The sequence below is a fragment of the Rhopalosiphum padi genome, chromosome 4 (assembly GCF_020882245.1).
Source record: "Rhopalosiphum padi isolate XX-2018 chromosome 4, ASM2088224v1, whole genome shotgun sequence".
Lineage (NCBI taxonomy): Eukaryota > Metazoa > Arthropoda > Insecta > Hemiptera > Aphididae > Rhopalosiphum > Rhopalosiphum padi.
The window spans coordinates 42141640-42167218 of record NC_083600.1 but is presented as its reverse complement, the minus strand read 5'-3'; the positions used below and the strand labels follow the sequence as shown (position 1 = coordinate 42167218).

Sequence of the window (25579 nt, the reverse complement as noted above, 5' to 3'; positions counted from 1 at the left end):
GTTCACAACTTTCTAAAGAACATCGGAGTTCTGACTTATAATTTAATATCATACACTATATAATACTTATATTTTAATCAATGATACTTTTAGTAATACATTTAGTTAAATTTTAAAATATCTTTAGAAATAAACTGACACACTTGTCACTTTCCGTTTTTAATTGTATTTCTAAAATGCTGAATTTAAATGAATCACATCCATTGCAGTGATTTATTAAATGACGAGATGTTTACACTCAAATTTTCAATACAGCAGAGCGATCTCTGTTTGTTTAAAAACTATATGTATTATAATGAGTACTGAGTAGTAAATTATTTTACAAAATTTAAAGCTAAATATGATTATTTTTAAATTTAATATTTTAAAAATAACTAACGTACAAACAAAGTTCTTAACTTTGAGTAATAAAATAAGTCAATTCACTATTATACTATAGCAAACAAATAACAATACAACACTCATTATTTCGATATCTATTAATGTTTTTGAAAATATTATATTACATAATTTCTAGTCGAAACAAAAGAACATATTTTAAAATTTTTTTTTAATTATTGTTTTGTTGTAAGTATTAAGTTTTTACTTTTATAGTTTTATGACCGAAAACATACTTAATTTCACATTTTGAAGCACAATATTTTTTGGTGTATTTTTATTTATAAAAACAAAATTCGGGCGAATAGTTAATAAGTTATAATTATAAGTATTCAATGTTTATATGAGCGCAATAGTGGTACGGGATACTCCGCAAAAGGTTGATCTATTAGTTATTACTCCCCTTATCTAAGCTTTAATTGCTCATAAAGTCATAACTTATAAGTTTAAACTCATAAACCATTCACCAATTTCCATTTTTATGTATTGAAATACGCTGAAAAATATTCTGCTTTGAATATGAAATTAACAATTTATGTTATTGTTAAAAATAGTATAAAACTTAAAAATTATAACGATAGAAAGTATACCTATACAGTGGACCGGTGGACGCCGATTATAAGACTCACGGATATAAGGTTCAGTTGCTTATTAGACTCAAAATCGTCTGGAACGGGGTCCGGACGTATCCAAATACATTATAAAAAATTCGTTTACAAGACTCAAATTTCGTAAAAAAAAATATGGTTGGTTAAAATTTATAAATAAATTGGTTTTCAAAAATTACATATTTTTTTGGGTTACTTCTGATTTTGATTCATGCTTTATAATGTGTGTATGTACAACAAATTTTATTGCATTTCACATTTTTCGTAATGATCGTATATGATAGGTATGTAATAAATATTAAAGTAGATCAAAATTAAAGCAAAATATGTAGTAAAAAAAAAAAATTCATAAATATGTTATTAAACATTTTTTTTCCTACTTAGCTTATAAGATTCATTTTGTGCTGGTCCCATTGTGAGTCTTATAAGTGGCGTCTACTGTAATAAAGTTTTTTGATTGAAAAAATGTAACAAAAAATTTTTATAAAGATTTTTTAATAAAGTGTTTAATAAATAATCACCCAGTATTAAGTTAGTTCGATTCAACGCAAATTTACTGTTACGTGAGTCGGACAGAAATAAATAAAGCATATATTGAATTGAAATATTCTTAAAAATTAATTTGAATGTTTATTCAATCATAAAATTTTTTATTCAAAATTAAAATCAATAATAAAAAAATAAATCACATAATAAAACTAAAAATATTTATTTCAGTATTGCTGTCGCAGTACACTTAAAATACATTTTAATACATTTTTTCTAAATTTTGAAATTTATAAGATAAAAAATATAAGTCAATCTTTTAATCACATAGGTTTAGGAGACCATAATAATAATAAGTAATATTTTTATACAAAATGTATCTTTTTATAACAAAAAGTGAAACTCAGTTGGAATATAAAATAATTGTAAAAGCATTTGGTTTTTGAACGTTGAGCAAATCTCCCAAACTTTTAGGAACTTTTGTTATTCCTAACTTAACTAAGAAAATAATATCTGTAATTCTAATCTGTATCAGAGTTATTGGAAGATTTTTTTTCTTCATCCATATCAGTGCTTGAGTCTGTATCGAAGATAGCTACTGATTTGTACATCCCTTTTCGGTCATATTTTTTGAAATCCTCTAGTATAAACTGCTCCGATTGATTACTACTGGTTAAACCCTTAAAACTCATCTGTAACATTTTTGTGTTAACCATACTTAAGGATGATATTGAAAGGGTCTTCAGTGTTTTCATTTGCTCTTTAAGACTCTCATCAATACCAGCTGAAGCCGCTCTTCTTTCTAAATTAGGAACAGCAGTTGTTTGTGACTCTACATCAGGCTGTGAATACTCATTTTGAAATTCGGGAAATGTCAAAGTCAACTGAAAATACCAAAAAGTAATTAAATCTTATTTAAAAAAATAAAAATATACTTTCTAGTAATAAACCACAAAAAAAAAATAAACAAAAAGAACAAAAAACAAATTAATAAAAAATTTAATAATAATTTGATGGTGGCTAGTTATTTTGGAAATCCGTAAGAATTCTTAAAAAATTTTTTTAAGAAGCGGAAATAGTATAAAATATACTAATAATAATACTTAATACCTAGTCATGCTTATCATTATTATTATTATTGTAAATTTTGATATTGTAATGGTAACAATAACCTACAAGTACTAAAAATAAAATAATGTATACTTATATCTTACTTGTCGATTTATATCTTGCGAAGTGATACTTCCTTTCTGAGATGATGGTAATTTACATACTAATTTATTACTTCTTTTATGCTTTTTCTTAACATGTTTGGAAAATCGACGTACTTTACGAGTCATTTCAAATGCTTTTACTGATATAGTAGAATCCAATGAATGACTACGAGATTCCACAGAAACTCTACACATACTATAACTAATCTCCGAGTCTGACTGCATGTATGAAGATGATATTGATAGTTGTTCTTCGCCAGTTAATGCTCCACGTCTTCGTATAAATTTGGGTAATGCAGCAGCCCAAGTAGAGCTAATGTTATCTGTTAGGTTACTGTTTAAACCAAATACCAAACCTGAAATTTATAAAAATGTTAAAGTATAAATACCATTAAATCTATTAGTATCAGTAATTTTATGTATACATTTTTAATATTATACAACAATGTTTATAAATTAGGTATTATAAGATTCTGAAGTTTTTTCATACAAAGACTTTCTCTCCATAGATGGTTGTATAAATCCTATTTTTACATTTCATATTATTTCACGATGCATTTTAGCTAATTTTAACTAACGATTTATCAGTTTATCTTTTGCTGGTTTAAAATATTTTGCTCATAAGGTCCCAATTATCTCAATAGGTTTGTTTATTTTACTAACAAAGATAGTTCAATATACCTAGTCATTTTAAAATTAAATTAAGTTTAAACAAATGTATGCCTCAACACTTATTTATTAAGTATAAATAAAATAAGACTTGAAAGTTATTCATTTTTATATTTGAACAACAAATTCAAGATAATAGTAAATATTAATTTTAATTTTAATAATATTGAAATACTTTTTTTTTTATTATCTTTTAGTACAATACTATTTAGCTCGACAATTACGTAAAAAAAAATATTTTAAATTGTAATTTAATTTTTAAGATTAAATTGAAATTGTTTAAACCATTTATGAATAATTTACCAAACGGATCTTCTTTTGAAAATGTAACAGTAAAATCGTTACTATTAAGTTGATGTCTTTTAGCAAAAGCGCTAGCAATCAACTTATGTTTATTATACTTAGAAGAGTCTTGGTTTTTCTGTTCATGACCTCGCAATTTCTTTAACCTAAAAATCAAATTAATTAAAATTGAATAATTAATAACAATACAGTTACACACCAACGAATTAAACACTCGCACCAAGCATTGCCAATTTGATTAGTCCACACCCAAAATGACATTAATACTGCATTTCCAAATAACACTAATATATAAAGTTGTTTTCTAGATACACTTGGTCTAAATTCAATACGACAATTTCCTACATCTGTATCAGGTATAATACCAAGTTTGCACCTGAAAAAAAAATATGGATACTATAAACACACTGAGAAATATTAATATTACATTTATAATATATAATTTATTTAATCTACCATTTCATAACCACTATGATACTTACACAATATATTTTCTAAGACTATCTTTCCATAAATGATCATTATTGTATTCATAAATATAACACATAAACATTGATGAAACGAAAACAACAATCAATATCATGAACATAATGACTTTAATGGCTGCTGAATGAATTTTAGACTTGGCTTGTTTTGAAATGACTTGAGTGCTTTCTTTTTTTAAAGCCAAGAGTCCAAACAATACTCGAACCAAATAAAATAATCCAATCAGAACAGATATTAAAACTGGTATTACTACAAATATAATACTATATATTTTATTATTGACTCCGACAAAACACGTGCCAGTTACACTATCTCCATCAATCTCTCCAAGCACCATTACAACAACACAAAATACTAATGGTATAGACCATGCCAATAAATGAAAGTAACCACCTTTTTTATCAACCTTTTCTTGGATTTTTCCTAAAAAATAAAAAATAAATATATTGTAAAACAAAATATTAATGAAATATATATATATATATATTTTAACTTACCAAAGGATTGAAATGTTGTGTGAAGAGAATATGTAAAAATAACAAACCAAATAAATGCAGCAATTAAAAAATAGTAGGAGAAAACAAAGTTTATAACACATGAAAGATCTTCATCACTAATAAAAGAAAAATATAAACATTTTAAAATACATTGTATGAATGTTGAATTTTTAAGTTAAATAGTCTACCTAGGTTCAGATGTTTTTCTAGCACCATTTTTTCTACAGACAATATCGTCCCTTGTGCCAGACCAAAATTGTGATAACCATCCAAAACATATGAATAAAAAACATACATTTATGTAGAGTATTACAATGTTAGGATATCGATTTAATGATTGCCATTCGATCATGAATGTAAGCTGAAAATAAAATTGAACACTTAATAAAATCATAAATTATCAAAGAACTGTTTACTTACAATAGCAAATATATTACAAAGTCCAGCTATTGTAGCAGTCCACGCAATAAGATTATGTATTTGTCGGTGTTCATCCATGGAAAACAAAGGGTCATAACATTGAAGATCACAACCTTCAAAATTAGGATAATGATATGCTTCAGGTCTATACGTTTGTACAAGTGGAGATTCACAACGACCAGCTGTTGAATTGAACTTCAACTCTCGCAAATCATTCTACAAATTTCAATGTGAGTAATTAATATTCTATAAGAAGTTATCAAAAACTAGTAAAAAAAAATCTGTTGTTTAGAAATAAGTAATAACTAACTTAAAATTGTATGAATAATATTTGAATTTATTGCATTCTTAGCAACTCTCTCAGTTAAGGTAATAGATATCTTATAAATAAGGTAATGAAATCACTTTCCTATTCTGTAATTTTTTATGTATAGGAAAATATAGTCAAATTTTATTTTTTTTAATATTAATGAATTAAATCTGATGGGATTATAAATTTTAAAAAAATTACCTTAAAAAATGACCGTATAAAATATGTAGACTAAAAAACTGATTTAAATATAAATACAATGGACCTACTACAGTATTATAAATATATATATATTTTTTAAATGTTTTATTTTTAGATTTGAAAAAATATAACAACTCTCTTCCTTAATTACAAAAACTATTAATTAGGTAAACCTCAAAAAAATTCAGAATACCATGATAAAGACGAAAAAGTCAGAACTCACCCTTTCCCCCAAAAGTCTTCCTTCACAAAAATGTGATTCTACAAAATACGTATCTCCTCTAGTAACAGTATTATGTAATTTAGAAAAATTATTAGTAAAATACTAGGAAAAAATTAGGGATTAGATATTGGAGTAAATAAGAGTATATAATTGTAGGAAGAATACACAAATAATACATTATAATAAAGTTGTTTAGAGGGTTGTTTACTTGAGTGAGTATAAATAATGAAAATCGAATGGTTTACCTTGCATAATTTTGCAGGGTAGAGGGTGTCATTTTCACAATTAAATTCTGCTGGCCATGAATTTTCAATTTTGAGAATTTGACAATGATTTTCAATAAGTTTACACATTTCCTGTATTAAATAACATCGGTATTAATCATGTGAAGTGTGAAATAGACATATTATATCTGTAACAATATGTATTAACAACAAATCGTGCGTTGTTGATACAAAATACTTCAAACATTAACAGCCACAGGTAGTAAATAATTCATATATTTTACCTGAGGAGGTAAGTGTAAACTATTATTTTCACAATTGGGCATATATAGTGCACATAACAGTGGTTGGATAGCAGCCCAACATTTTGGAACTTTTTTGAGTCCTTGCCAATAATGCAATCGTTCCTATAAATAATAGTGAAATAGTGGTGTAAAAAAAAAATAATGGAAGAACGGGTATAACACCACATTGATAGTATCTATAGTGTGTGGTCAAATATTACAACTTTTCAGTAGATACCCAATAATTGTAATCATTAATACCATCTAGCAGGGATGAGCAACTTAAAGTTACTAAAGAGCTAATTTTTAGAACTAAAATCTAGTGGGCCACTGGCCAGAGAATATAGAAAGTAAAATAAAGATCAATAAAATTTAAAATTTACTTGTTATATTTATTTATTTATTTATATTTACATATCTATATTTATCATATTTTAATGTTAAAAACATAATAAAATAAAATACAAATAACACTTAAATTTTAAAATATAGCAAGGGCTAGATAAAAATGGTAATCTGGCTAGCGGGCTGCCAGTTATTTATTCCTGTCATATAGGTATGAATGGATAATGACTTTTTTGTATTAATGATCTAATTTTTTTTACAAAACCAATCTTAGTTTGATTAACTAGATCCCTCCAATTGTCCAATTGATTGACCATGCACTACAGATAGATATCATACATGATGATGTAATTTTATAAATGTTTTATGCACCTGAGCTTCTTCCAGGGTTTCGGCGTCCGGAACGAGATCTATTGAGGTAGACGTATAGGGCAATTTCACCCCCAAACATGATACCGGGTGGTTCATGTCCACACATCGTGAGTGCGGTCTCTCGCAATATTGCAACTTGTTTTTTGATTTCGATAAGCCCAACACCTGTGGCGTACTTAAAAATAGCAACAGTTGGAGAAACACGGTAGCGGCGGCAGCACTCCGCACACGGTCGCGTTTCATAGCGCCTCGACGTGGTTGTCGTCCGGATACAACAATAATGACACGTGAGAATGGAACGCGTGCATTTGAAATGAGATCGAGCCACTATTAAGCGTAACGCGTTTTCTGCCGCATTGTCTGATTTTTTCTAGACGAGTAAAAACAATAACGGACGACGCGCGCCGTCAAAATCTTAACATTTTCAAACGACGGTAATGATGACGCGCGGCGAATTCCATCACGATCACGGTCATGATTTATTATTCGACGATAACCGTCATCTCCGCATAAACGCCGATTGCAAGAGATTCCGGAACGACTACTCTTCCGGCAGTCGTCGCGACCGACTGACGGACGGTGACGAGCGCGTAAAATAATATAATAATATTACAAAATAAAACAATGTTCGGAATACGCGCCAAGTGAGAATATAATATTAAAAGGAGTAGACGATAATGGCGGGCCGGCAACTACTGGCAACTGGCAAGCGGCTTGTTGGCGTGGTACTGCGGTGGTGTAGTGGAGGTGTAGGCGAGACGGGTAGAGAGGTGACCACGTGTGTGGTCTCGGCGTCTTGCTGCCACCGCTGATCCGCACGAGTTTGTATTATTACATATTATTATTATTATGCCTCTATGGACGGTATCGGTTCCATGGTAGTGGAAACCGTTGCGCTGCTGCGGTGCGCGTATAAAAAATATCAAGTTTACCCGCATTATTTGTTATTTTATTAAAATCACCAGACAACATACTGTTTATTATATATTATTATAATATACTAAATTTTAAATATAAATTATCGAATTATCATGGTTATAATACACAAGTCAAACAAATATATTGTGACTTAGGGGCGTCTCCAGAGACTTGGTTGGGGCCGTTGGGGGTGCCTTACTTTTAATTTTTCTTATTCTTTTTGGTATATCAGTAAATCCATACAGAAATGTGTGCTACACAATTAATCTTTTAAACACAATAAAATAATATACCATAGCAAGGGCAGATCCAGCATGTACCTATTTACGGTCGGGGTCAGTACAACCAAATATTTTGTGTCTTCCCACACTTGTCTCAATGTTACATGAATTATATTTTTGAAATTACGTATAAACAGTGGCGTATAAAGAAATTAATTTCAGGAAGGGTTAAAATAAATTTTCCATTCTTAAATTCCAATTAATTATACAATCAACATCAATGCCAGTACCAAGTACCAACCATACATTTCAGGGGGGGGAGGTTGAATGCCACTGCATATAAATAAATTTGGTTTTAGATAGAGTTCACGTGCATTACATTGCAATTTTATAATATTTTGAAATAATTTAACGCAGGTTGAATTTTTTGTCTAGAAGTAATGCAAATAAAAGTGATCATTGCGTAAATACCAGGCTTCAAACTACCACATATCAAGAGAAACTAGACAATTTGCTTAAAATGAGTGTTTAAAAGGGAGTTAATGAATCTCTGATTGATTGAAGTGATTATATAGATTAGTGCCCAGTGGTAGCCCATTGTACCATCCGTCACCAAAATCATCATGTACAGCGTACCTATATGCAATATTTAAATAAAACAGTAACTAAAAATTGAATTGTTTTGTAGTTATATAAATAGTGCTAAAATCACCTATTGATTAGTCTGTAATCTGTATACGATATTTGCACAAAGTATTTCATCAAATAAATTAAATTATAATTTAACATTTATGTTATTCTTACAACTATTGAATATTTGTATTATTTTCAACATATTTTGTCACGTTAAGCAGTAACTGATCTATATTTAATCAATCATGTATCTAGATTTGAGAATGTAGAATAATTAATTTAATAGGTATATACTAGCTCTTCACACATCATTGCGTTTTGAAATAAAACCTCTATGATTTTGAACTTTGAAGTGTTCATATTAATTTATACATTGTAAATAAGCAACTATATTAATATTCGTTCTACATTAACGAAACAATTAAAGTCATAGTTCCAAACTACATGCTTTGTATAACATTGCACATTTGCACAATTATAATCGAACACATTTGAGTATTATATAGGTATTATCTCACGACTCACCATCACAAACTTTTCACATTTATACCGCTATTTTTAAAATTTCAAATTAAATTCTATGAGAAATTCTTATAATGTATGCCTATTGTACTTTCTTTCGGACCGTCCAGCCATCCTCAAGGACTACGGGTAAACTCGTTGTCATGTTAACCAAAATAATGATAAATCGGTTAATAAATATTCATTTCGTTTCTATACTTAATTATTGTTGATTTTACAACATTTTTGAACAAAGATATTTTGTTTTACGACTTTTTCAATAATATATTTTATAAACCACTATGGTGCCTTCTAACAATCTTCTACTACTTTGACAAAGTTATGTAAAAATTAAAATCAGCTTATAGTCTTGATAGATAAAGTGGGATTAATATTTCAACCATTTTTTTACTTCCCTAATGTTTTCTATTTATTAGAAATATTCAAATATACAAATCCAACAATCCCGAACACATTATACCTATATGAGTATAAAGTGAATCACCACTGCAAACGTCAAAAATGACATTGTATAGGTACGTTTTATTAAATAATATGTAGATATGTTAAAAATAGTAACGTTTTATAATTAATTTCAAATTTTACACACAGTTAATCCGTAGTGCACACTGCACAGACTTATCCTGTCACTTTTATATTGCTGTTCTCGAGCCGTTCGCCAAGTGTATAGAATTGTCCCCGACGGCTTCATGCTGATACCATAATCACGGTAACAATTAGTGCTGCAGAACGGAGCATTTCTTCGGTACTGGTTATAATGTATTATAGTTCCCCGTCAGAAAGGTAATGCAAGAATTCTGCCCGGCGATTTTATGTCCGTTAACTTATTACCGTATTGTTTGGGGGTTCCGGTCGTTTCATAGATTCTATTCGGCACAAAGATGGCCAAAGATGACTGTGAAAGACTCCTCGAATTCTTCGGAAATATAATTCATATACATCGTTCCCGGATATTATTTGTCGTAAACTCCGGCAGGTATAGCTAAATTAGGTATGTCAAAGCGCTGAGTTCTCATCAGCCGATTCCTTACTACACGATCAACCGAACTGAATCCGGGACTGGATACCCACAAACGTCTTCAACATTCGTAATTATTCATGTGTTATATGATCGACTTGACGCCGACCGCGAATTTTGATAATGTACAAATCTATAAAATTGAATACAAAATTTATCATTTTCTGTGTTGTTAATCAATAGAATTAAAATCCCGTTAGACGTTGTCATATGTGAATATTTTTATTTTAATGATTTACGCGTTGATTGTATATGGATGAATAAACATTTTATAAAATTACTGATGACCGTATTAATATTATTACTGTAAAACATAATTATTTAAGATTATTTCTGAGAAAAAATTCTTATCATAAATATTTGTATAATTTACAGAAATAATGACTAAAAACGAAAATAAAAATTGGTAAACAACTCATATTATGTATAGCGGAATGGCGTTTTATCGACTTATATATTCGTATAAGTACAAAGGAGGAAATGCTTTCCTTCACACACGGGGCGGCTAATATAATATGCGTTAATTCTGCAATACAAAATAATTTTAATTCATATCCATCGTCGCCGTTGGTTTGATCTAAGCGGAATTTGCCTACACTGAATAGCTATACACATTCGTCCGCGAAACCGTTTTCACTGATTTTCATATACGACTTCGGGCATATACGCGTAGACGTTTTAAACACGTCATATTAATGGCACATTATGATGTGCGGTTGTAGGTTTCATTCGGCTGTTTTGGTCTAACAAAAAAATTCACACCGACTACCGACACATCAAACGATATCCGATGCGCGTATCGCACAAGGTGCGTCGAATGTCCATTGAATTATTATGGTACTGCAGCGGTACAAGCAAACTTTTACGCGTCTTAAATAACACTATCGTAAATTACACGAACAAACAATAAAATAATGAGCGATCGTGGTCTACAAAGCTGCTGTGTCCGACTACGATATATTATAATGTTATTAGATTACAATTTACAAGACATTAGTAGTGTAAAAAGTTTCCCAATGTTGACAGCAGGAGCAGTATCAATGTTTTAATAACATTTGCATTATTTGGTGTATAAAAACATAAAATATTATTGCCATACATACGTTTAGTCATATAGTAGTTGGAACACTGGGAGCACATTTTTTTAAATATTTATTTTATAATTAATCATTATTATTGTTAAATATACATCCAAATTCCAAGTACATGAATATTGAATACAGTACTGTACGACACAAACGTCGTAGAGAAACACTTTTATGATATACAGCTACCGAGAACAACAAAACAATATAAATACGATAAAATGCAATTTATTGAATCAAAAAAACAGTATTATAAATCGATAAATGGGCTTCGAATCAAACATCAGTGCTCTACGACCTACGTAATATAAGATATACGTGTAAATTTAAGCAAAAATAGAATAAGTAGATATCTCGTACGTCGATCGACTCGATCGGCAGCCGCGATGCTATGAGCGAAAATAAAAAGAACGAAGAAAAACGTACGGAGGACCGTCGTCGGCGGTCATACTTATAATTGGATAGGTGACAAGTTTAAACTTGTGAATTGTGATAGTATATAAGTATTAATAATATTAATGACGAATTAAAATTAATAATTTAGGTATTATAGATATAGCCGAGTTAGCCGACATAATACGTAGATGGTAGATACCTATAATATATAATTACTAATTATTATGTGTCAGAAAATACAGTAGTTGTACAATGTTATCTATCAATGTGTATAGGTACTGTCAAGGTTGATATATTATTCTTACTCTATGAGGTAAGGTCTCTTGGGGTACTGTATAATTCTTTAGTTAAACATTAGTAATTAATCGATATGATATCGATTTGGATCAAGCAAGTAACGTTTTAGAAGAGACTTAAGACAAATTGAAAATGTACAGAAATCATTTTACAATAAAGCCACAGACACTGCAAGAAATATATGATATTGATCTTCATTTTCAAGTAAAACGGCAAAGCAAAATTAAAAAACATTTTGACTAATTAGCTTCTGTCGCTTCTGATTGCACCGATTTGGTAACAGAAAAGAGATATTATTTTTAATAATACATTGGACATAATTATCACTGAATTAAAAACGCGTTTTATAGATATGAATAAAGTCAGCATAGTATTTAATATTTTGATTTTTGAACTCCAAAAAAATTACGTAGCATTGACGAAAAATATAGAGGTATATATATTATACCTATTTAAAACAACAATATAACGTATAATGTGATTTTTCTTATCGATAGAATTAAGGGACCTAATTTAGTTACTGCCCCGGGGCCCTTTCCCATCTTGTTACGCCACTGCCTCACAGTAAAATGTATATCTAACAAATATTTATAATTCATTTTTAATAATGTGTGTTATGTATTATATCATCTGTGATTTATGTAGTTTGTACTAATTGTAGCACAGCTGATTTAATGAAAAAATTAAGAAGTATATTTTATGTTGCATAGCTGATAGAAAAATTGATAATATTTTAAAATAATAGTACTATCTACATGTAATTGTAATATACTAAATACTAATATAGGTATACTTATATACTTTTTTATTAAGATTTATATATTTCATCAGTCATTACTAATTAGTGTATGTTACGTTTGAAAAAAAGATGGTTATGATTTATTAGATATGTTTGGTGTCAAATTTATACTATAGGTAACAGTTATTGACTATCTCAAACAGAGATAACTAAGTTTTACAATAAGTAGGTACTTACTATAGTTTAATTATAATTAATATTATTATTATTATTTATTGTAAAATTTTTCATTTTAAGCATGTTGATGTACATTATTTATCTTTAAGTAGACTAGATATTTACCTTACAAAAACTAGATATTGGCATCATATCATAAATATATGATTATATATATTATATTATATAATAATTTATATTTCAGAAATATTAAAATTAATTAACAAAATGTTGAAATCATTCTTAATTGGACTATGTAGACATAAGTCTTCATTAGCCTCTGAAAATATTATTACAACTATCAAGTCAGTTAATTCATATCGAATAACACTTTCAGATCCTAAAACTAGGTATGTATATTTATTAACTATAATTTTAATAAATTATCACTACATAAGTATATCTTCATCGCCACTGGGCAATTTCCCTACCTCTTATTTACAGCAGAATAAACATTTTCTATAAAATCTCATTTAATATTTACGTATTTGTTATTTATTTTATCTTACAGCTGCTATCATACTACAATCTAAATCGCCTTGATACATTTCAACTAGCTGCTAAATTTTTTCTTCATTATGTGGATTATTATGGATAATATTAAAATAAAGTTAAAATTTTCAATTATAGATTTATGAGATAAAAATTGATTAAATTTATTTAAAAAATGTTCTACAAATAGAATGAATAAAGATGTTCTGTAATAATCTTTGGGCAAATCAACCTGGACATTGTATCTATTTTTTTTGCTTGATAGCTGTGTGAGGAATAGATATTTCAATGTTGAAGGCATCACATTTAGATCAGTAATTTATTGCTCTATGATTGGTCACCATCAGTTGTCTATCACAGTCAACTATCGATGACGCCGTGCATACAGGGAATTGAATAATTAAAAATATTATTAAATAAAAACCAATGGGGGGGGTTTACAACATCCAAAACCTCCCCCTGGCTAAACCACTGAGTATGGTTTATTTTCAGGTTTACACATAGTAGACTTAATTAATGTTATTGACACCAATTAGTGAACTCTATATGTATTATGTATATTAAGGTTAGTTAGACAGTAGGAAAGGTTAGTTAAACAGTAGGAAGAATATTTCTTATAAAATTTGCCTTGATTAATTTTTCTCACGAAAAATATTTTTTTCTTATAGTATTATCCTAATTAAGTATCACAGAAATGAAATATTTTATATTTTTAGCATAATTATTTTTTATTGTTGATTATAGAAATACTCTATCTATTATTGCACTTCAACGTTTAATTGAAGAAATAAAAATTGCGGGGGATGATTTATCATTAAAAAGTATAGTACTATGTGGAAATGGACCAGTTTTTTCTGCTGGGCATAACCTCAACGAGCTTGTAAGTTATAATATACTCTTGATTTTACTAATCTAATTTTAATTTTTAATCTTTTTTTTTATACAGGCTTAGTGTTATTTTTGAATGCTTGATGTATTGATACTTTTCATTATTTGAAATTAGTTTTCCATTCATATTTAGTGTTCATGTTTAGCATAGTATCATATATTTTCTAAGAACATTTCTTTTACTTTTTTAAAACCAAATTTCTTAGCAATATATGGTTATATTATGATGTTAATAAATGATAGATAATTTATTACATTTTCATTTTAGTTTGCTTGAAAAAAAGTTTATAACTGAACATTTTGCTAATTGCATAATAGGTTTGATAACTTAAATTTGTAGTAACCAATCTCAGTCTTATTTCATCGTATAATTTTCAATTTTCTTGTATATTTGTTTCTCTAAGAGAACGCTTGTTCCACTCCTGCATAATATGTCTCTTATAAGCTACTTACTATAAACTAATTGATGTTTTGGGAAATTAAGTACCTATTTCCCTAAACAGAAGTTTACATTTCTACAAGATCATTAAACCTATTTATAAAAAATGTATTCATTAATCCATGCAGGTACTTTTACCAATTAAACATTGATATTACCATAAAATCAACCTATAAACAATGTTTATGCTAGTGTTAGAGTTATACAAAACTAACAAATTTTTAAAATAAGTTTATTTATATAAAATAAAATTACTTTGTTATAATGGCATGATAATTATAATAAATTTCAATTAGGTATAATATAAGTATGGAAAATTTATAGTTATAATTTTTTTCTATTGCAAACAATTTTGTTTTATATAATGGATTTTTATTAGTTTGTGTTAAATAGCTGAAATAGCTGAATTTTTGTTGATTTGATCCTCAATAATTGTTTTATCCTTGTTAAGTTCAAGCTTAAATGTAGACTGTAGTTAATGTATTAAAAAAAATATATATATAAGTTTTAAGGCTTAGGTTAAAAAACTTAAGATAAAAACAGAATTAATGTTATTTGTTTTAATTTAATACCAACAACTTGTTTATAGAATAAAATGAAAAAGTTACTTTTGGGAAATTTCTTTTGTCAGAAATATATAAAATAATTATAAAATTCTAAATACAGTTAGTTTATCATATTTTATTAATAATCAATAAATTATTTTGTTTAATATTATAGAGCATACCGGAAAACCAAAAAATTATATTCTCATTAGCTACGAAACTTATGAATACAATGATAGAATGTCCTATACCTATAATAGCATGTGTTGATGGTGTAGCTGCTGCATCAGGTTGTCAATTAGTAGCAGCTTCAGATATGGCAATTTGTTCAAACCGTAGTTCTTTTTCAACTCCTGGGTACGAAATATATTGAATTTTATATTTTTATCTACCACAGGCTAATATAATATCATTAATAATATGTAAAACAATATAATATGTATAAAATACTTACCATAATTTAAAATATTTTACTTTTAGTGTAAACCTTGGTTTGTTTTGTTCTACTCCAGGAATTCCACTGAGTAGAGTTGTGTCAAAAAAAACTGCTGCTTATATGTTATTCACTGGTACATCAATCAATGCTGAAGAAGCTCTTAGAACTGGTCTTGTTAGTAAAGTTGTTGAACCAGAAGAATTAGGTTAATTATTTAAAAAATACTTAAGATGTGACTGGTATATTCATTAGTTTTACTATTATTCATTTTAGATAATGAAATTATTAAGTTGACAACATTAATTGGTCAAAAAAGCCGTTCGGTAATTTCTTTGGGGAAGACGTTTTTTTACAAACAAATTGATGAAAATATTAAATTGGCTTATAAGTAATTATGTATTTTTCATAGTTAAAAACATTTTAAAAATAATTACTGAGATGTGTTTATCTAAAATTATACTTAAAATTTATTTACAGAAATGGAGAAAAAATTATGCTAGATAATTTGAAACTCTATGATTGCAAAGAAGGTTTACTTTCATTTGTTGAGAAAAGAAAACCCAATTGGTCAAAATAAAAATGAAGTGAAATTTCCTTTTAACAAATTATTTTTTAGAACCATAGCCAAATTGGAACCACATTTATATAATTTTATTTTTATTTTTTGCTCGTGAAACTTTGTAATATAGAAGTTTCCGTGTATTATAAATTTATTGTTGTTAATTACTTGTTATTATTTGGTGGTCATTGGAATTTTCATAAATCGTACATTACATATATGCTACATGTAAAGTACAAACAACTGAACTATAGAAATTTGTATAAATTAATTTTGTCATATGTATTTTTTAATTTGTATAATTTGTATAATTATTTTTACAAGCACAATAGATGGTAGGATAATTAAGTAGGCATGATTGATTTATTGAAGAAACTATTCAGTAATAGCACATATAATTATAGGATTTCACTAAAAGTTAATTTAGAGAACTGCAAATAAAAATATAAACAATAACTGTTATTGTTAATGTTACATTAGTGAAGTCTTTTAGAAATTAATGAAAATACAACTGACCACTTAAATCATTTTAATAATTTTTTACAGCGTTTACTATTTTAAAGACCATTTTTAAACTAATACAACTAACTTATAAAGTTAGTAAGTAATAAGTAAGTAGGATTAAAAATTAATGGCATATAGGTCTTATTAGCCCGTGGTCTATGATAATATACTTAACTAAAACGAGTATGATGTATGTAAATAATTATAACTTTTAACTATTTTTTAGTTTGTTATTTAAATATTATCAGGTTTTAAAAAAATAAAATATAGGCAATTTAATGCAATCTGGAAAAAAATACAATAAGAATTGGTAAGAACGCATGCATCATAACTGTAGGTCTGTGTGGACTGAATGGATAGCACAACTTAAGGTGTATTCGATGTGATTATTTTTTATGGATAGAATGACCAATGAATTGGAAATGAGAGCTATAATATCGATTAACAAGGCGCGTTTATAGTTTACAGTCCATTTTATATTATAGTCAGTGGTAGTGTGTTCATTGTCGTATATTATTACAGTATTTAGTATTTGCTAATATTACCATAGTTTGTATGGAACAATATTTTTTAGTATACAAGTTATTTATAATTCAATAATTGTCACGGTATATGGTTATCTTCTATACCGTGTAATTGTAATTGTAGTTAACACATTGACACGTCATTATAAACCATTCTAATTTATAGTTCATGTAGGTATTATTCACGAATTAAGATATCTGATATATCTTAATTCGAGGTATTATTATAAAATACTAAAATAGTATTTTCTATGACAGGACGTACTCATAGAATACAGATATATGGCCACAACAAAATATTTTGTCAAGCTGAGTCCTGTTGTCGTTTTTTTAATTTCTTATCAGTTAGTATAAAAATTTAAAATATAAATTAAACCACAATTTAAATCACAGATATATATAATAATAATATCACACATATCTGTGATTTAAACATAGACATATAATAGATTATATGTCTAAGGATTAAGGATTTAAATTAATATATTAAACTGTGATTGGCCATTGGGGTTGATAACAGAATATATATTATTACAGCTGATGTTTTAAAATTATATTAAATGATTGCAGGGTTACGTATCACCTAGATCCCGCGACAAGTAGATCCACGTACGTCAACTGGATCCCATTGGACATTTAGAACCTCAAAGAAAATTTAGATTGCATATTAACTATAATCTCTCACGTCATTTAGGTACCCAGAAATCGGCGGTAATTTAAAAAACTTGTCTAAAAAAAATACTTAAATAACAATTTAAATTTTAAAAATATTATGAAATAGTATGAAGTATAACTGTATAAGTAAGTTGCATGGCGTTAGTAAAATCTCTAATTCCATTAATTATGATATTAGATTCGATGTTTTAAATAAGTAGTAACGTTTCATTATAATCTAATATACACGATATATGAATTATCGATTATGTTAATGTAGAACTTATATATAAATTTTAAAAGAACTTGCTCAAATACCTATTTATTATAATAGGTAAGTACATTAAAACCTAACAGGGTGACTATACTTATTTACAAGCATTGTATGGCCACTTATTCCTTTAATGTTAAATTTATATTGGACTTATTTATAAGTTTATAATATTTCTCGTTTCTTGATATAAATAATTATTTAATTGGTATTTAATAAAAAAAATGTATGCAAGGTAACTATAAGATAAGAATAACAGCGTTAGGTAATTTTCCACACCACCTTTATTATTAAACGACGTACAATAACATTGTCCGTATTGTTTAATAACTTTATGAGGTATTACACAAGGCGCGTTTTTTTATTGTGGTGTCCCCAGTAGGCCTAATCCACATCGTAAGCGAGAACGCATTATATGCAGGGGCGTATTTAGGTAGGGGTTTTGGGTCCAGTTGTCCAGAACGGCGAATTTCGTACTTTATGAGTACTGGCGCAGTGACGTCAATAATTAATAATTTTCACAACAAATGTGTGCCATTGCCATAGAGGTATAAAATACTATATAGTATTTATATAACATGGTATTCTATGGTATTAACAGTTTCACCATTGCGCGGCGTAGAAGTTTTTTAATTTTTTTTTAATGGGGAGGGAGGCTGCAAAATATGTGTTGTTTATCATAAAATTCCTAAATACGCCACTGATCATATGAATGCATTCAAAAAAAAAAAAAAAATATACAATAACTTAAACTATGTGGATATTAATAATACTATATAATATAAAACGGGTAATGTGTATAATATATGTGTGTTGCCGGCCGGCGTAGTCAATGTGTTGGATGAGTGGATGAGAGATGAGCGCTAATGCGTAAAGGGGGGACAACTAAATTAAGTGATCTTCTTTTTGATGCTGCCAATCTTCCTCCGGGTTGAAACGAAGACGAGTGCCGACACATTTCCCATCAGCTTTCTGACAAATTCTTCTTCACTAATAAATATTATATAATTATATATAGTATACTGTACCTACTACGATTCTAAAAGTTATAATATAATACGAACAAATCCTTTGGGCAGTTGATTATCAGTTGAATTTCTTTTTGCTGCTGCTAGACGTCCTCCGTGTTGAAATACAGCCGAGTGCTGACACATTTTCCATCAGCTCAATGACAAATTCTTCTTCACTAATAAATATTATATATTTTTATATAGTATACTGTACCTACTACGATTCTAAAAATTATAATATAATTATACAAACAAATCCTTTGGACAGTTGACATTAAGATGAGCTTCTTATTGATGCTGCCAATCTTCCTCCGGGTTGAAACGAAGCCGAGTGCTGACACATTTTCCTTCAGCTCAATGACAAATTCTCCGTCGGTGGGTAGTCCATGATCCAGGCAAATGTTCGGTTCCTATAAAACTTCAAATAATGTGCTGATTAAATGTAATTTAAATTTATAGTAAAATTTTAATGTTTAAGAAATCTATGTTGGTGTTCTTTTATTTTTGAATTTAAATTAATTTGAAATTTTATATTCATAATTTATCAGTTAAAAATGTAAACATGAACTAAAAAGATTATAGTATATTGCAGTTTAACTTTCTGTTCGGTGGCCACCTTTTTAATTCCTCACTCTCTTTTATAAGAAAGTTAAACAGCACAATAACTATAAAAAAATATAAATTTAAACATACACAAAGACGAACTAGCTTTGTGATAAGAAAAAAAAATTAAAAAATTAGTAATTTATCAACGTATTATTAAAATAAAAAGAACACCTAAAACCGTAGTACAGTATATTATCTGAAAAAAAAAACCATAAAAATTAAATATATATATTAAAATATATAAATAGATATATTTAAATTATAATTTAAGTAAATATTCATAATATACTGTACTACTGTTCAAAAAATTATAGTATTAAACAAACACAGCCTTGTGACATTTATTTTTGTTATCCAGATGAGCTTCTTAATGATACTGCCAATCGTCCTCCGGGTTGACATATAGCATAATTATTTCAGTTTATTTTGTTTTTTCGATATTATGGCAAGATCTGAAATGTTTTGTTTTATTTTACTATTTACCACCCAAAGTACCAAATTGATGCATATTTGCTACGAGAATTCATGACAAACAAACAATAAACTACATAATTGTAAGATCATTATACATTTTTCGCTACGTCCATGTCCAGGATCTAAGGTGTACTATTCTACTACTAATCTAATATAATAAAATCGCGAATAATACAAATAATACATGGTTGTTATTTCTCACAATTTTTGTCTACTATAACTAATGAGTAAAATAAGTAGGCATTGTGTACTATTTTTTCATTGGACCCTGGAGAATAAAATATGCGTCTACATCAACTACTTCGTCCGACTAGCGCGGATTGTTCATATAAATTTATATATTTTATTTTAAGTTTAAAAAATAATTTTAATCCCAAAAAAGAATAATAAAAAAAAACTTACTTAAGCGTCGACTGTTCCCGTGAAACCGAGTTGTGTCAATCTTCAGACTATACGTAGTAGTGCACCGCCGCCGAAGAAACTGCAAATTTTCTTCATATCGATCTCAATCGTGATTCTAAATGAGAATAAAAATTCATCTTTATGAAAATAAACAGCACGAAATGAAAATGAGAGTACTTGTCATATACTTCAGTACTGTTCATTAAGACTATTATAGAATTGTTAATCGTCTTCGACGAATGTCATCGATTGTCGTATGCCACAGATGACGAATATTATAATATGATAAATGTATGGTTTTTTTTTTATAGAACTTTTTGTGATATTATACGATCTATTTTTCTATTTTAGCTGTTTGACATATGAACGTAAAATTGAAACATTTAAACTATAGACCAAATCATTACAGATATTGCAAAGTATTAATATTTTATTCTAATGAAAATGATTACAAATTATTTAATTTAATCTATAAAAATAGTGAACTAAACAAAAATAATTATATTATTATATATATTTAAAAAAAAAAGAATTATGATTAATATCTTTATGTTTCTGAGTTATTATTTCTGCATACTTTCGGTTTTAATCACGCAGTGATTTAACTTAATCTTACATATTCTTACATTTAAACTTACATATATATATCTGAAGACATCTATCATAATAGAAACAAATTCATACATTTCCTTTATTATGGTTTCATGTAACAAATAGTACCTAGTCAATGCTTTGAGGAATTCAATTTTCAGTACCATTTTACAAAATAATCAAAAATTACATTAGATTAAAGATAAAGAAGTAATTATTACAGTGTTGCTTTATACATTAGTGATTAAGTTTATTACTGTAATTAGTGAGTGAAATTTGAATTTGAAAGAGACAGTCAGTCAACCTTCATTAAGAAGTATAATTTTGATGTATTATGACTTATAATATTATATGTTGATTGATATTGCTAAGTATTTTATTTTTTTTTTTGTGTAAAGTTTGACAAGCTACATTTTTTCCGAAAACATTGCATTTATCGAAATTATTTTTATAATATTGTATAAATAATAAATATAATTTATACCGTATTATATTCTTGTTATATACTTTTGAGTCAATAGGTACAAGTGTACAACCCTTTCGTAAAATAATTTGAATAAATAATATCATAAGATTAATCTACGTATGTCAACAATGTCATAATAATATTATAATATAATATTATTATATTATTATTATATATATTATAATTATTATTATCATAATTATATTTATGTACAAAAAACTTTTATGTCCCTACAAATAATGTTTTAAATAATAATAAAATATAAAAATTATTTATTTTTAGGGTGGGTGTATAATAAACATTTAATAAGTTATAGGTATAATACTGAACTTCAAATAGTCATAAAAAATAATGTGACTTTCCAGTAAACATATTATTTTTGTTTAAGGTTAAAAAAAACTAATGAGAATTCCAATATAATATTTTTAAATTGTAGATATAAAAAGAAAATGTTTATATGAATATCTAACGAAAAAATTAATTTGAACATTTTATAGATTTAGCCGAATACAATCAAAATTTTAATTTTAAACGTTTATAAAATATACCGTGACTATACATTTTTTATTACAGTAAATTAGTGAACGATTGATGAAGAAGCCTGTATTAAATTTTAAATCATATTTGCATATCTATAATTTTTTTCGGCTTAATAAAAAAAAAAATTGAATTTTTATAAATAATGAAAATGCTTTTAAAATTATACAATTTACCTATAGAGAAATCATAATGTAGATAATTGGTAAATTTTTCAAAATTCTATAATTAGCATTTTTCAATTAAAATTAAATTAATAAATTAATTTTGTCGATATTATGCAAGTACCTATATAGCGTTATAATACATTTGTTTTTTTGTGTTTTCGATATTATGACAAAATACGAAATTTGTTATTTTATTTTATTATTAACCACCCTGCAAAGTACTAAATAGATCATATTTGCTACAATAATTTATGATAGAAAAGAAACTACACAATTGTCAAATAAATATACATTCATTGCTATGTCCAGGATCCAAGGTATACTTGACGACTTAATTTTATTCTTGGCTATTTTATACATTGGACCTGCAGTGGTCAACTTTTTTGGACTCTCGGGTCACATTCACAAATTAAAAACTGTTTGCGGGCAAGAAAAGAATAAAAATTTAATATGCTTAAATTATTTACTATGCAAAAAAATATTGTTTAGAACTTTAAATTGAAAAAAAAATTCGTTGTTTTAGAATTTAAAGCGGGCCGTAAACAATAGCTCACTGCAGGTTGCCGGCCATTGCATTGAACGATTGGAAATAAAATATAAGTTTGTCATCCAAGAATAGCAGCTTGTACACGTCAATAAATATAATTTTAAGTATAAAAGATAAATTTAATATTCCATAATTATGGGAAAATTAACTTACGTAAGTATTCTTCGACGCTGTTCGGCGAAATCGAGCTGTACCACATTTACAGTTCAAACGCGTACACCATCACTGCCGAAGAAACAGCTAGCTCTTATTTCTTCATTCGTCTTCTTTGCGCTTCAGAATGAAATTATTAAAATACTCTATAAAAATGAGAGCACTTGTCATACACTAAAGGCTGTTGTTTAAAGACTGTTCAATAAAACTATTAGAATTATTAACAGTCTTAAACGAATGACGACGATTGTCGATTGCCACGGATGGTAAATATTGTAATAATGTGATAGATCATATGTTTTTTTTTATAAAACTCTATGTGATATTATAGTATTTATTTTTATATCTCAGCTGTCTTGCATACGAAACTTTTGGTATTTAATTAATTTCATACGTAAAACCATAATAATTGTATATCCTGAATTTTTTTTTTAATTATTATTTTATTATTTCAATAGCTTTTTGATAAAATTTTTCACCAAAAAATAAAACCATATAAATATGGTAATATTTCCAGCTTTTTTGTTTTTTCGATATTATGGCGAGATCTGAATTTTTTTTAATTTATTTTAATATTTACCAACCAAAGTACCAAATAGATCATATTTGCTACAAGAATTCATGGCAGACAGAAAATAAACTACATAATTGTAAAATCATTAAACATTTTTCGCTACATATCCAGGATCTAAATTCTAAGGGGTACTTATAACGACTTTATTTTATTCTTGGCAATTTCATCATTAATGCATGATCGGTAACCTTTTTGAACTCTCAGGCCACATTCACAAATTAAAAACAGTTTGCAGACCAGATAAAAATGAAAAGTTTATATTCTTAAATTATTTACTATGGAAAAAAATATTGTCTAGAACTTTGAAATAATAAAATATTAAAAAAAAGATTTCTAATAATAAATAATATGCTCAGATAATTTGCGATATTAATATATATATATAATAAATGCATCTATTTATGGTATTATGCTATTGTTATTTTATACAGTCAAAATATTTTGAAAATTATAATATGTATAAGAAATGCAAACATTAACATTTGGTAAAATGTTCAAATAACTACAGTTATTCGTTTTTAAATTACTACAAAAAAACCAAAATAGGTCGAGCAGAAATAGTTATCACAGAAATATGAAATAAATATCTAATAATGCCATCAAAAATTCAAAATTCAGACAATTATAAAGTATTAATGTGTCTTTTCGGAAAACATTTTATTTTTGTTAGGGATAAAAAAACTTATATTAGTCGGGTACTCGGCCGGTTAAAAATGAAAAATGCTATTTATACAATTAATATAAATATAAATTATTATTCTATAAAATAGATCTGGTAATATGACGATTATATATTTTCGGTCTCGCGTATTTTATGCATTGCGCGTTGGGGAATAAAATATGCATACGTCACCCGGCGTGAATATAGTAGAATAAAATATGTGCTTTCGTCGATTACATCGTCCGGGTAGCCAATTGTTCATATAAATGAATATATTTTATTTTAAGTTTAAAAAGTATATAAAAAAAAAAAGTTTAAAATGTAAATTTAATCCTAATAAAGAATAAGAAAAAAACTTACGTAATCATCGACTGTTCCCGGGAAACCGAGTTGTGTCAATCTTCAGTCCATACGGAGTGATGCACCGCTGCCGAAGAAACTGCAAATTTTCTTCATATGGATCTACATCGTGATTCTAAATGAGAGTATAAAGATATTTTATGAAAATAAACTGCGCGAAATGAAAATGAGAATACGTGTCATGTACTGAAGACTGTTGTTTAACGACTGTTCATTAAGACTATTATAGAATTGTTAATCGTCTCCGACGAATGTCGTCGATTGTCGTATGCCACGGATGACGAATATTATACATAATATGATACATTTATATAGAACTCTTTGTGATATTATACGATCTATTTTTCTATTTTAGCTGTTTGACATATGTAAAATTGAAACATATAAACTAGACCAAATCTTTATAGATATTGCAAAGTATTAATATTTTATTCTAATGAAGTTGATTAAAAATTATTTAATTTAATCTATGAAAATAGTGAACTAAATAAAAATAATTATATTATTATATATATATTTAAAAAAAAAAGAATTATGATTAATATCGTTATGTTTCTAAGTTATTATTTCTGCATTATTTTGCTTCTAATCACGCGCAGTGTTTTAACTTAATCTTACATACCTATTACATTAGATGCAATTATCTCTGTCTGT

At 27.4% G+C, this 25579-nt stretch overlaps 2 protein-coding genes and 1 long non-coding RNA gene across 6 annotated transcripts; 1 reads left to right on the top strand and 2 right to left on the bottom strand.

The window, feature by feature from the left end:
- Window positions 1–1679: 1679 nt before the first annotated feature.
- LOC132929472 (protein smoothened) lies at window positions 1680–7754 on the bottom strand. 2 transcript variants are annotated; one of them, XM_060994848.1, is made up of 11 exons: window positions 7021–7754; window positions 6304–6426; window positions 6041–6151; window positions 5062–5277; window positions 4830–5002; window positions 4642–4757; window positions 4141–4567; window positions 3858–4034; window positions 3659–3804; window positions 2687–3042; window positions 1680–2356 (listed from the first exon to the last, which is right to left on the bottom strand). In XM_060994848.1, exons 1-11 carry the CDS (start codon window positions 7261–7263, stop codon window positions 1994–1996), a joined length of 2451 nt encoding a protein of 816 aa, XP_060850831.1. In that variant the 5' UTR covers window positions 7264–7754; the 3' UTR covers window positions 1680–1993. The 2 variants fall into 2 exon arrangements, with proteins under 2 accessions (XP_060850831.1, XP_060850832.1); XM_060994849.1 differs by having other exon boundaries at window positions 3879–4034.
- Window positions 7755–12527: 4773 nt separating this feature from the next.
- On the top strand, window positions 12528–16588 carry LOC132930610 (enoyl-CoA hydratase domain-containing protein 3, mitochondrial). 3 transcript variants are annotated; one of them, XM_060996566.1, is made up of 7 exons: window positions 12528–12543; window positions 13271–13415; window positions 14302–14437; window positions 15605–15786; window positions 15910–16070; window positions 16139–16253; window positions 16343–16588. In XM_060996566.1, the coding sequence occupies exons 2-7, from the start codon at window positions 13294–13296 to the stop codon at window positions 16440–16442; spliced, it is 816 nt and encodes a 271-aa protein (XP_060852549.1). In that variant the 5' UTR covers window positions 12528–12543; window positions 13271–13293; the 3' UTR covers window positions 16443–16588. The 3 variants fall into 3 exon arrangements, with proteins under 3 accessions (XP_060852549.1, XP_060852548.1, XP_060852547.1); XM_060996565.1 differs by lacking the exon at window positions 12528–12543 and adding an exon at window positions 12870–13078; XM_060996564.1 differs by lacking the exon at window positions 12528–12543 and adding an exon at window positions 12871–13074.
- A 2445-nt stretch (window positions 16589–19033) lies between these two features.
- On the bottom strand, window positions 19034–25111 carry LOC132929962 (uncharacterized). Its single transcript, XR_009662181.1, has 6 exons — window positions 24926–25111; window positions 23331–23476; window positions 20870–20984; window positions 19641–20445; window positions 19442–19563; window positions 19034–19367 (listed from the first exon to the last, which is right to left on the bottom strand). It is a non-coding gene; the product is annotated as an uncharacterized LOC132929962 (long non-coding RNA).
- Between the last annotated feature and the right edge of the window lie 468 nt (window positions 25112–25579).

Excerpts from the sequence above, each read along its gene's own strand:
- LOC132929472 (XM_060994848.1), bottom strand. The coding sequence starts at position 7,263 with ATGAAACGCGACCGTGTGCGGAGTGCTGCCGCCGCTACCGTGTTTCTC. Across the intron at positions 6,152-6,303 it reads GTTTACACTTACCTCCTCAG|GAAATGTGTAAACTTATTGA; the intron begins GTAAAATATATG and ends TATTTAATACAG. Across the intron at positions 4,758-4,829 it reads AGAAAAACATCTGAACCTAG|TGATGAAGATCTTTCATGTG; the intron begins GTAGACTATTTA and ends TTCTTTTATTAG.
- LOC132930610 (XM_060996566.1), top strand. The coding sequence starts at position 13,294 with ATGTTGAAATCATTCTTAATTGGACTATGTAGACATAAGTCTTCATTA. Across the intron at positions 14,438-15,604 it reads GGCATAACCTCAACGAGCTT|AGCATACCGGAAAACCAAAA; the intron begins GTAAGTTATAAT and ends TTAATATTATAG. Across the intron at positions 15,787-15,909 it reads AGTTCTTTTTCAACTCCTGG|TGTAAACCTTGGTTTGTTTT; the intron begins GTACGAAATATA and ends TTTTACTTTTAG.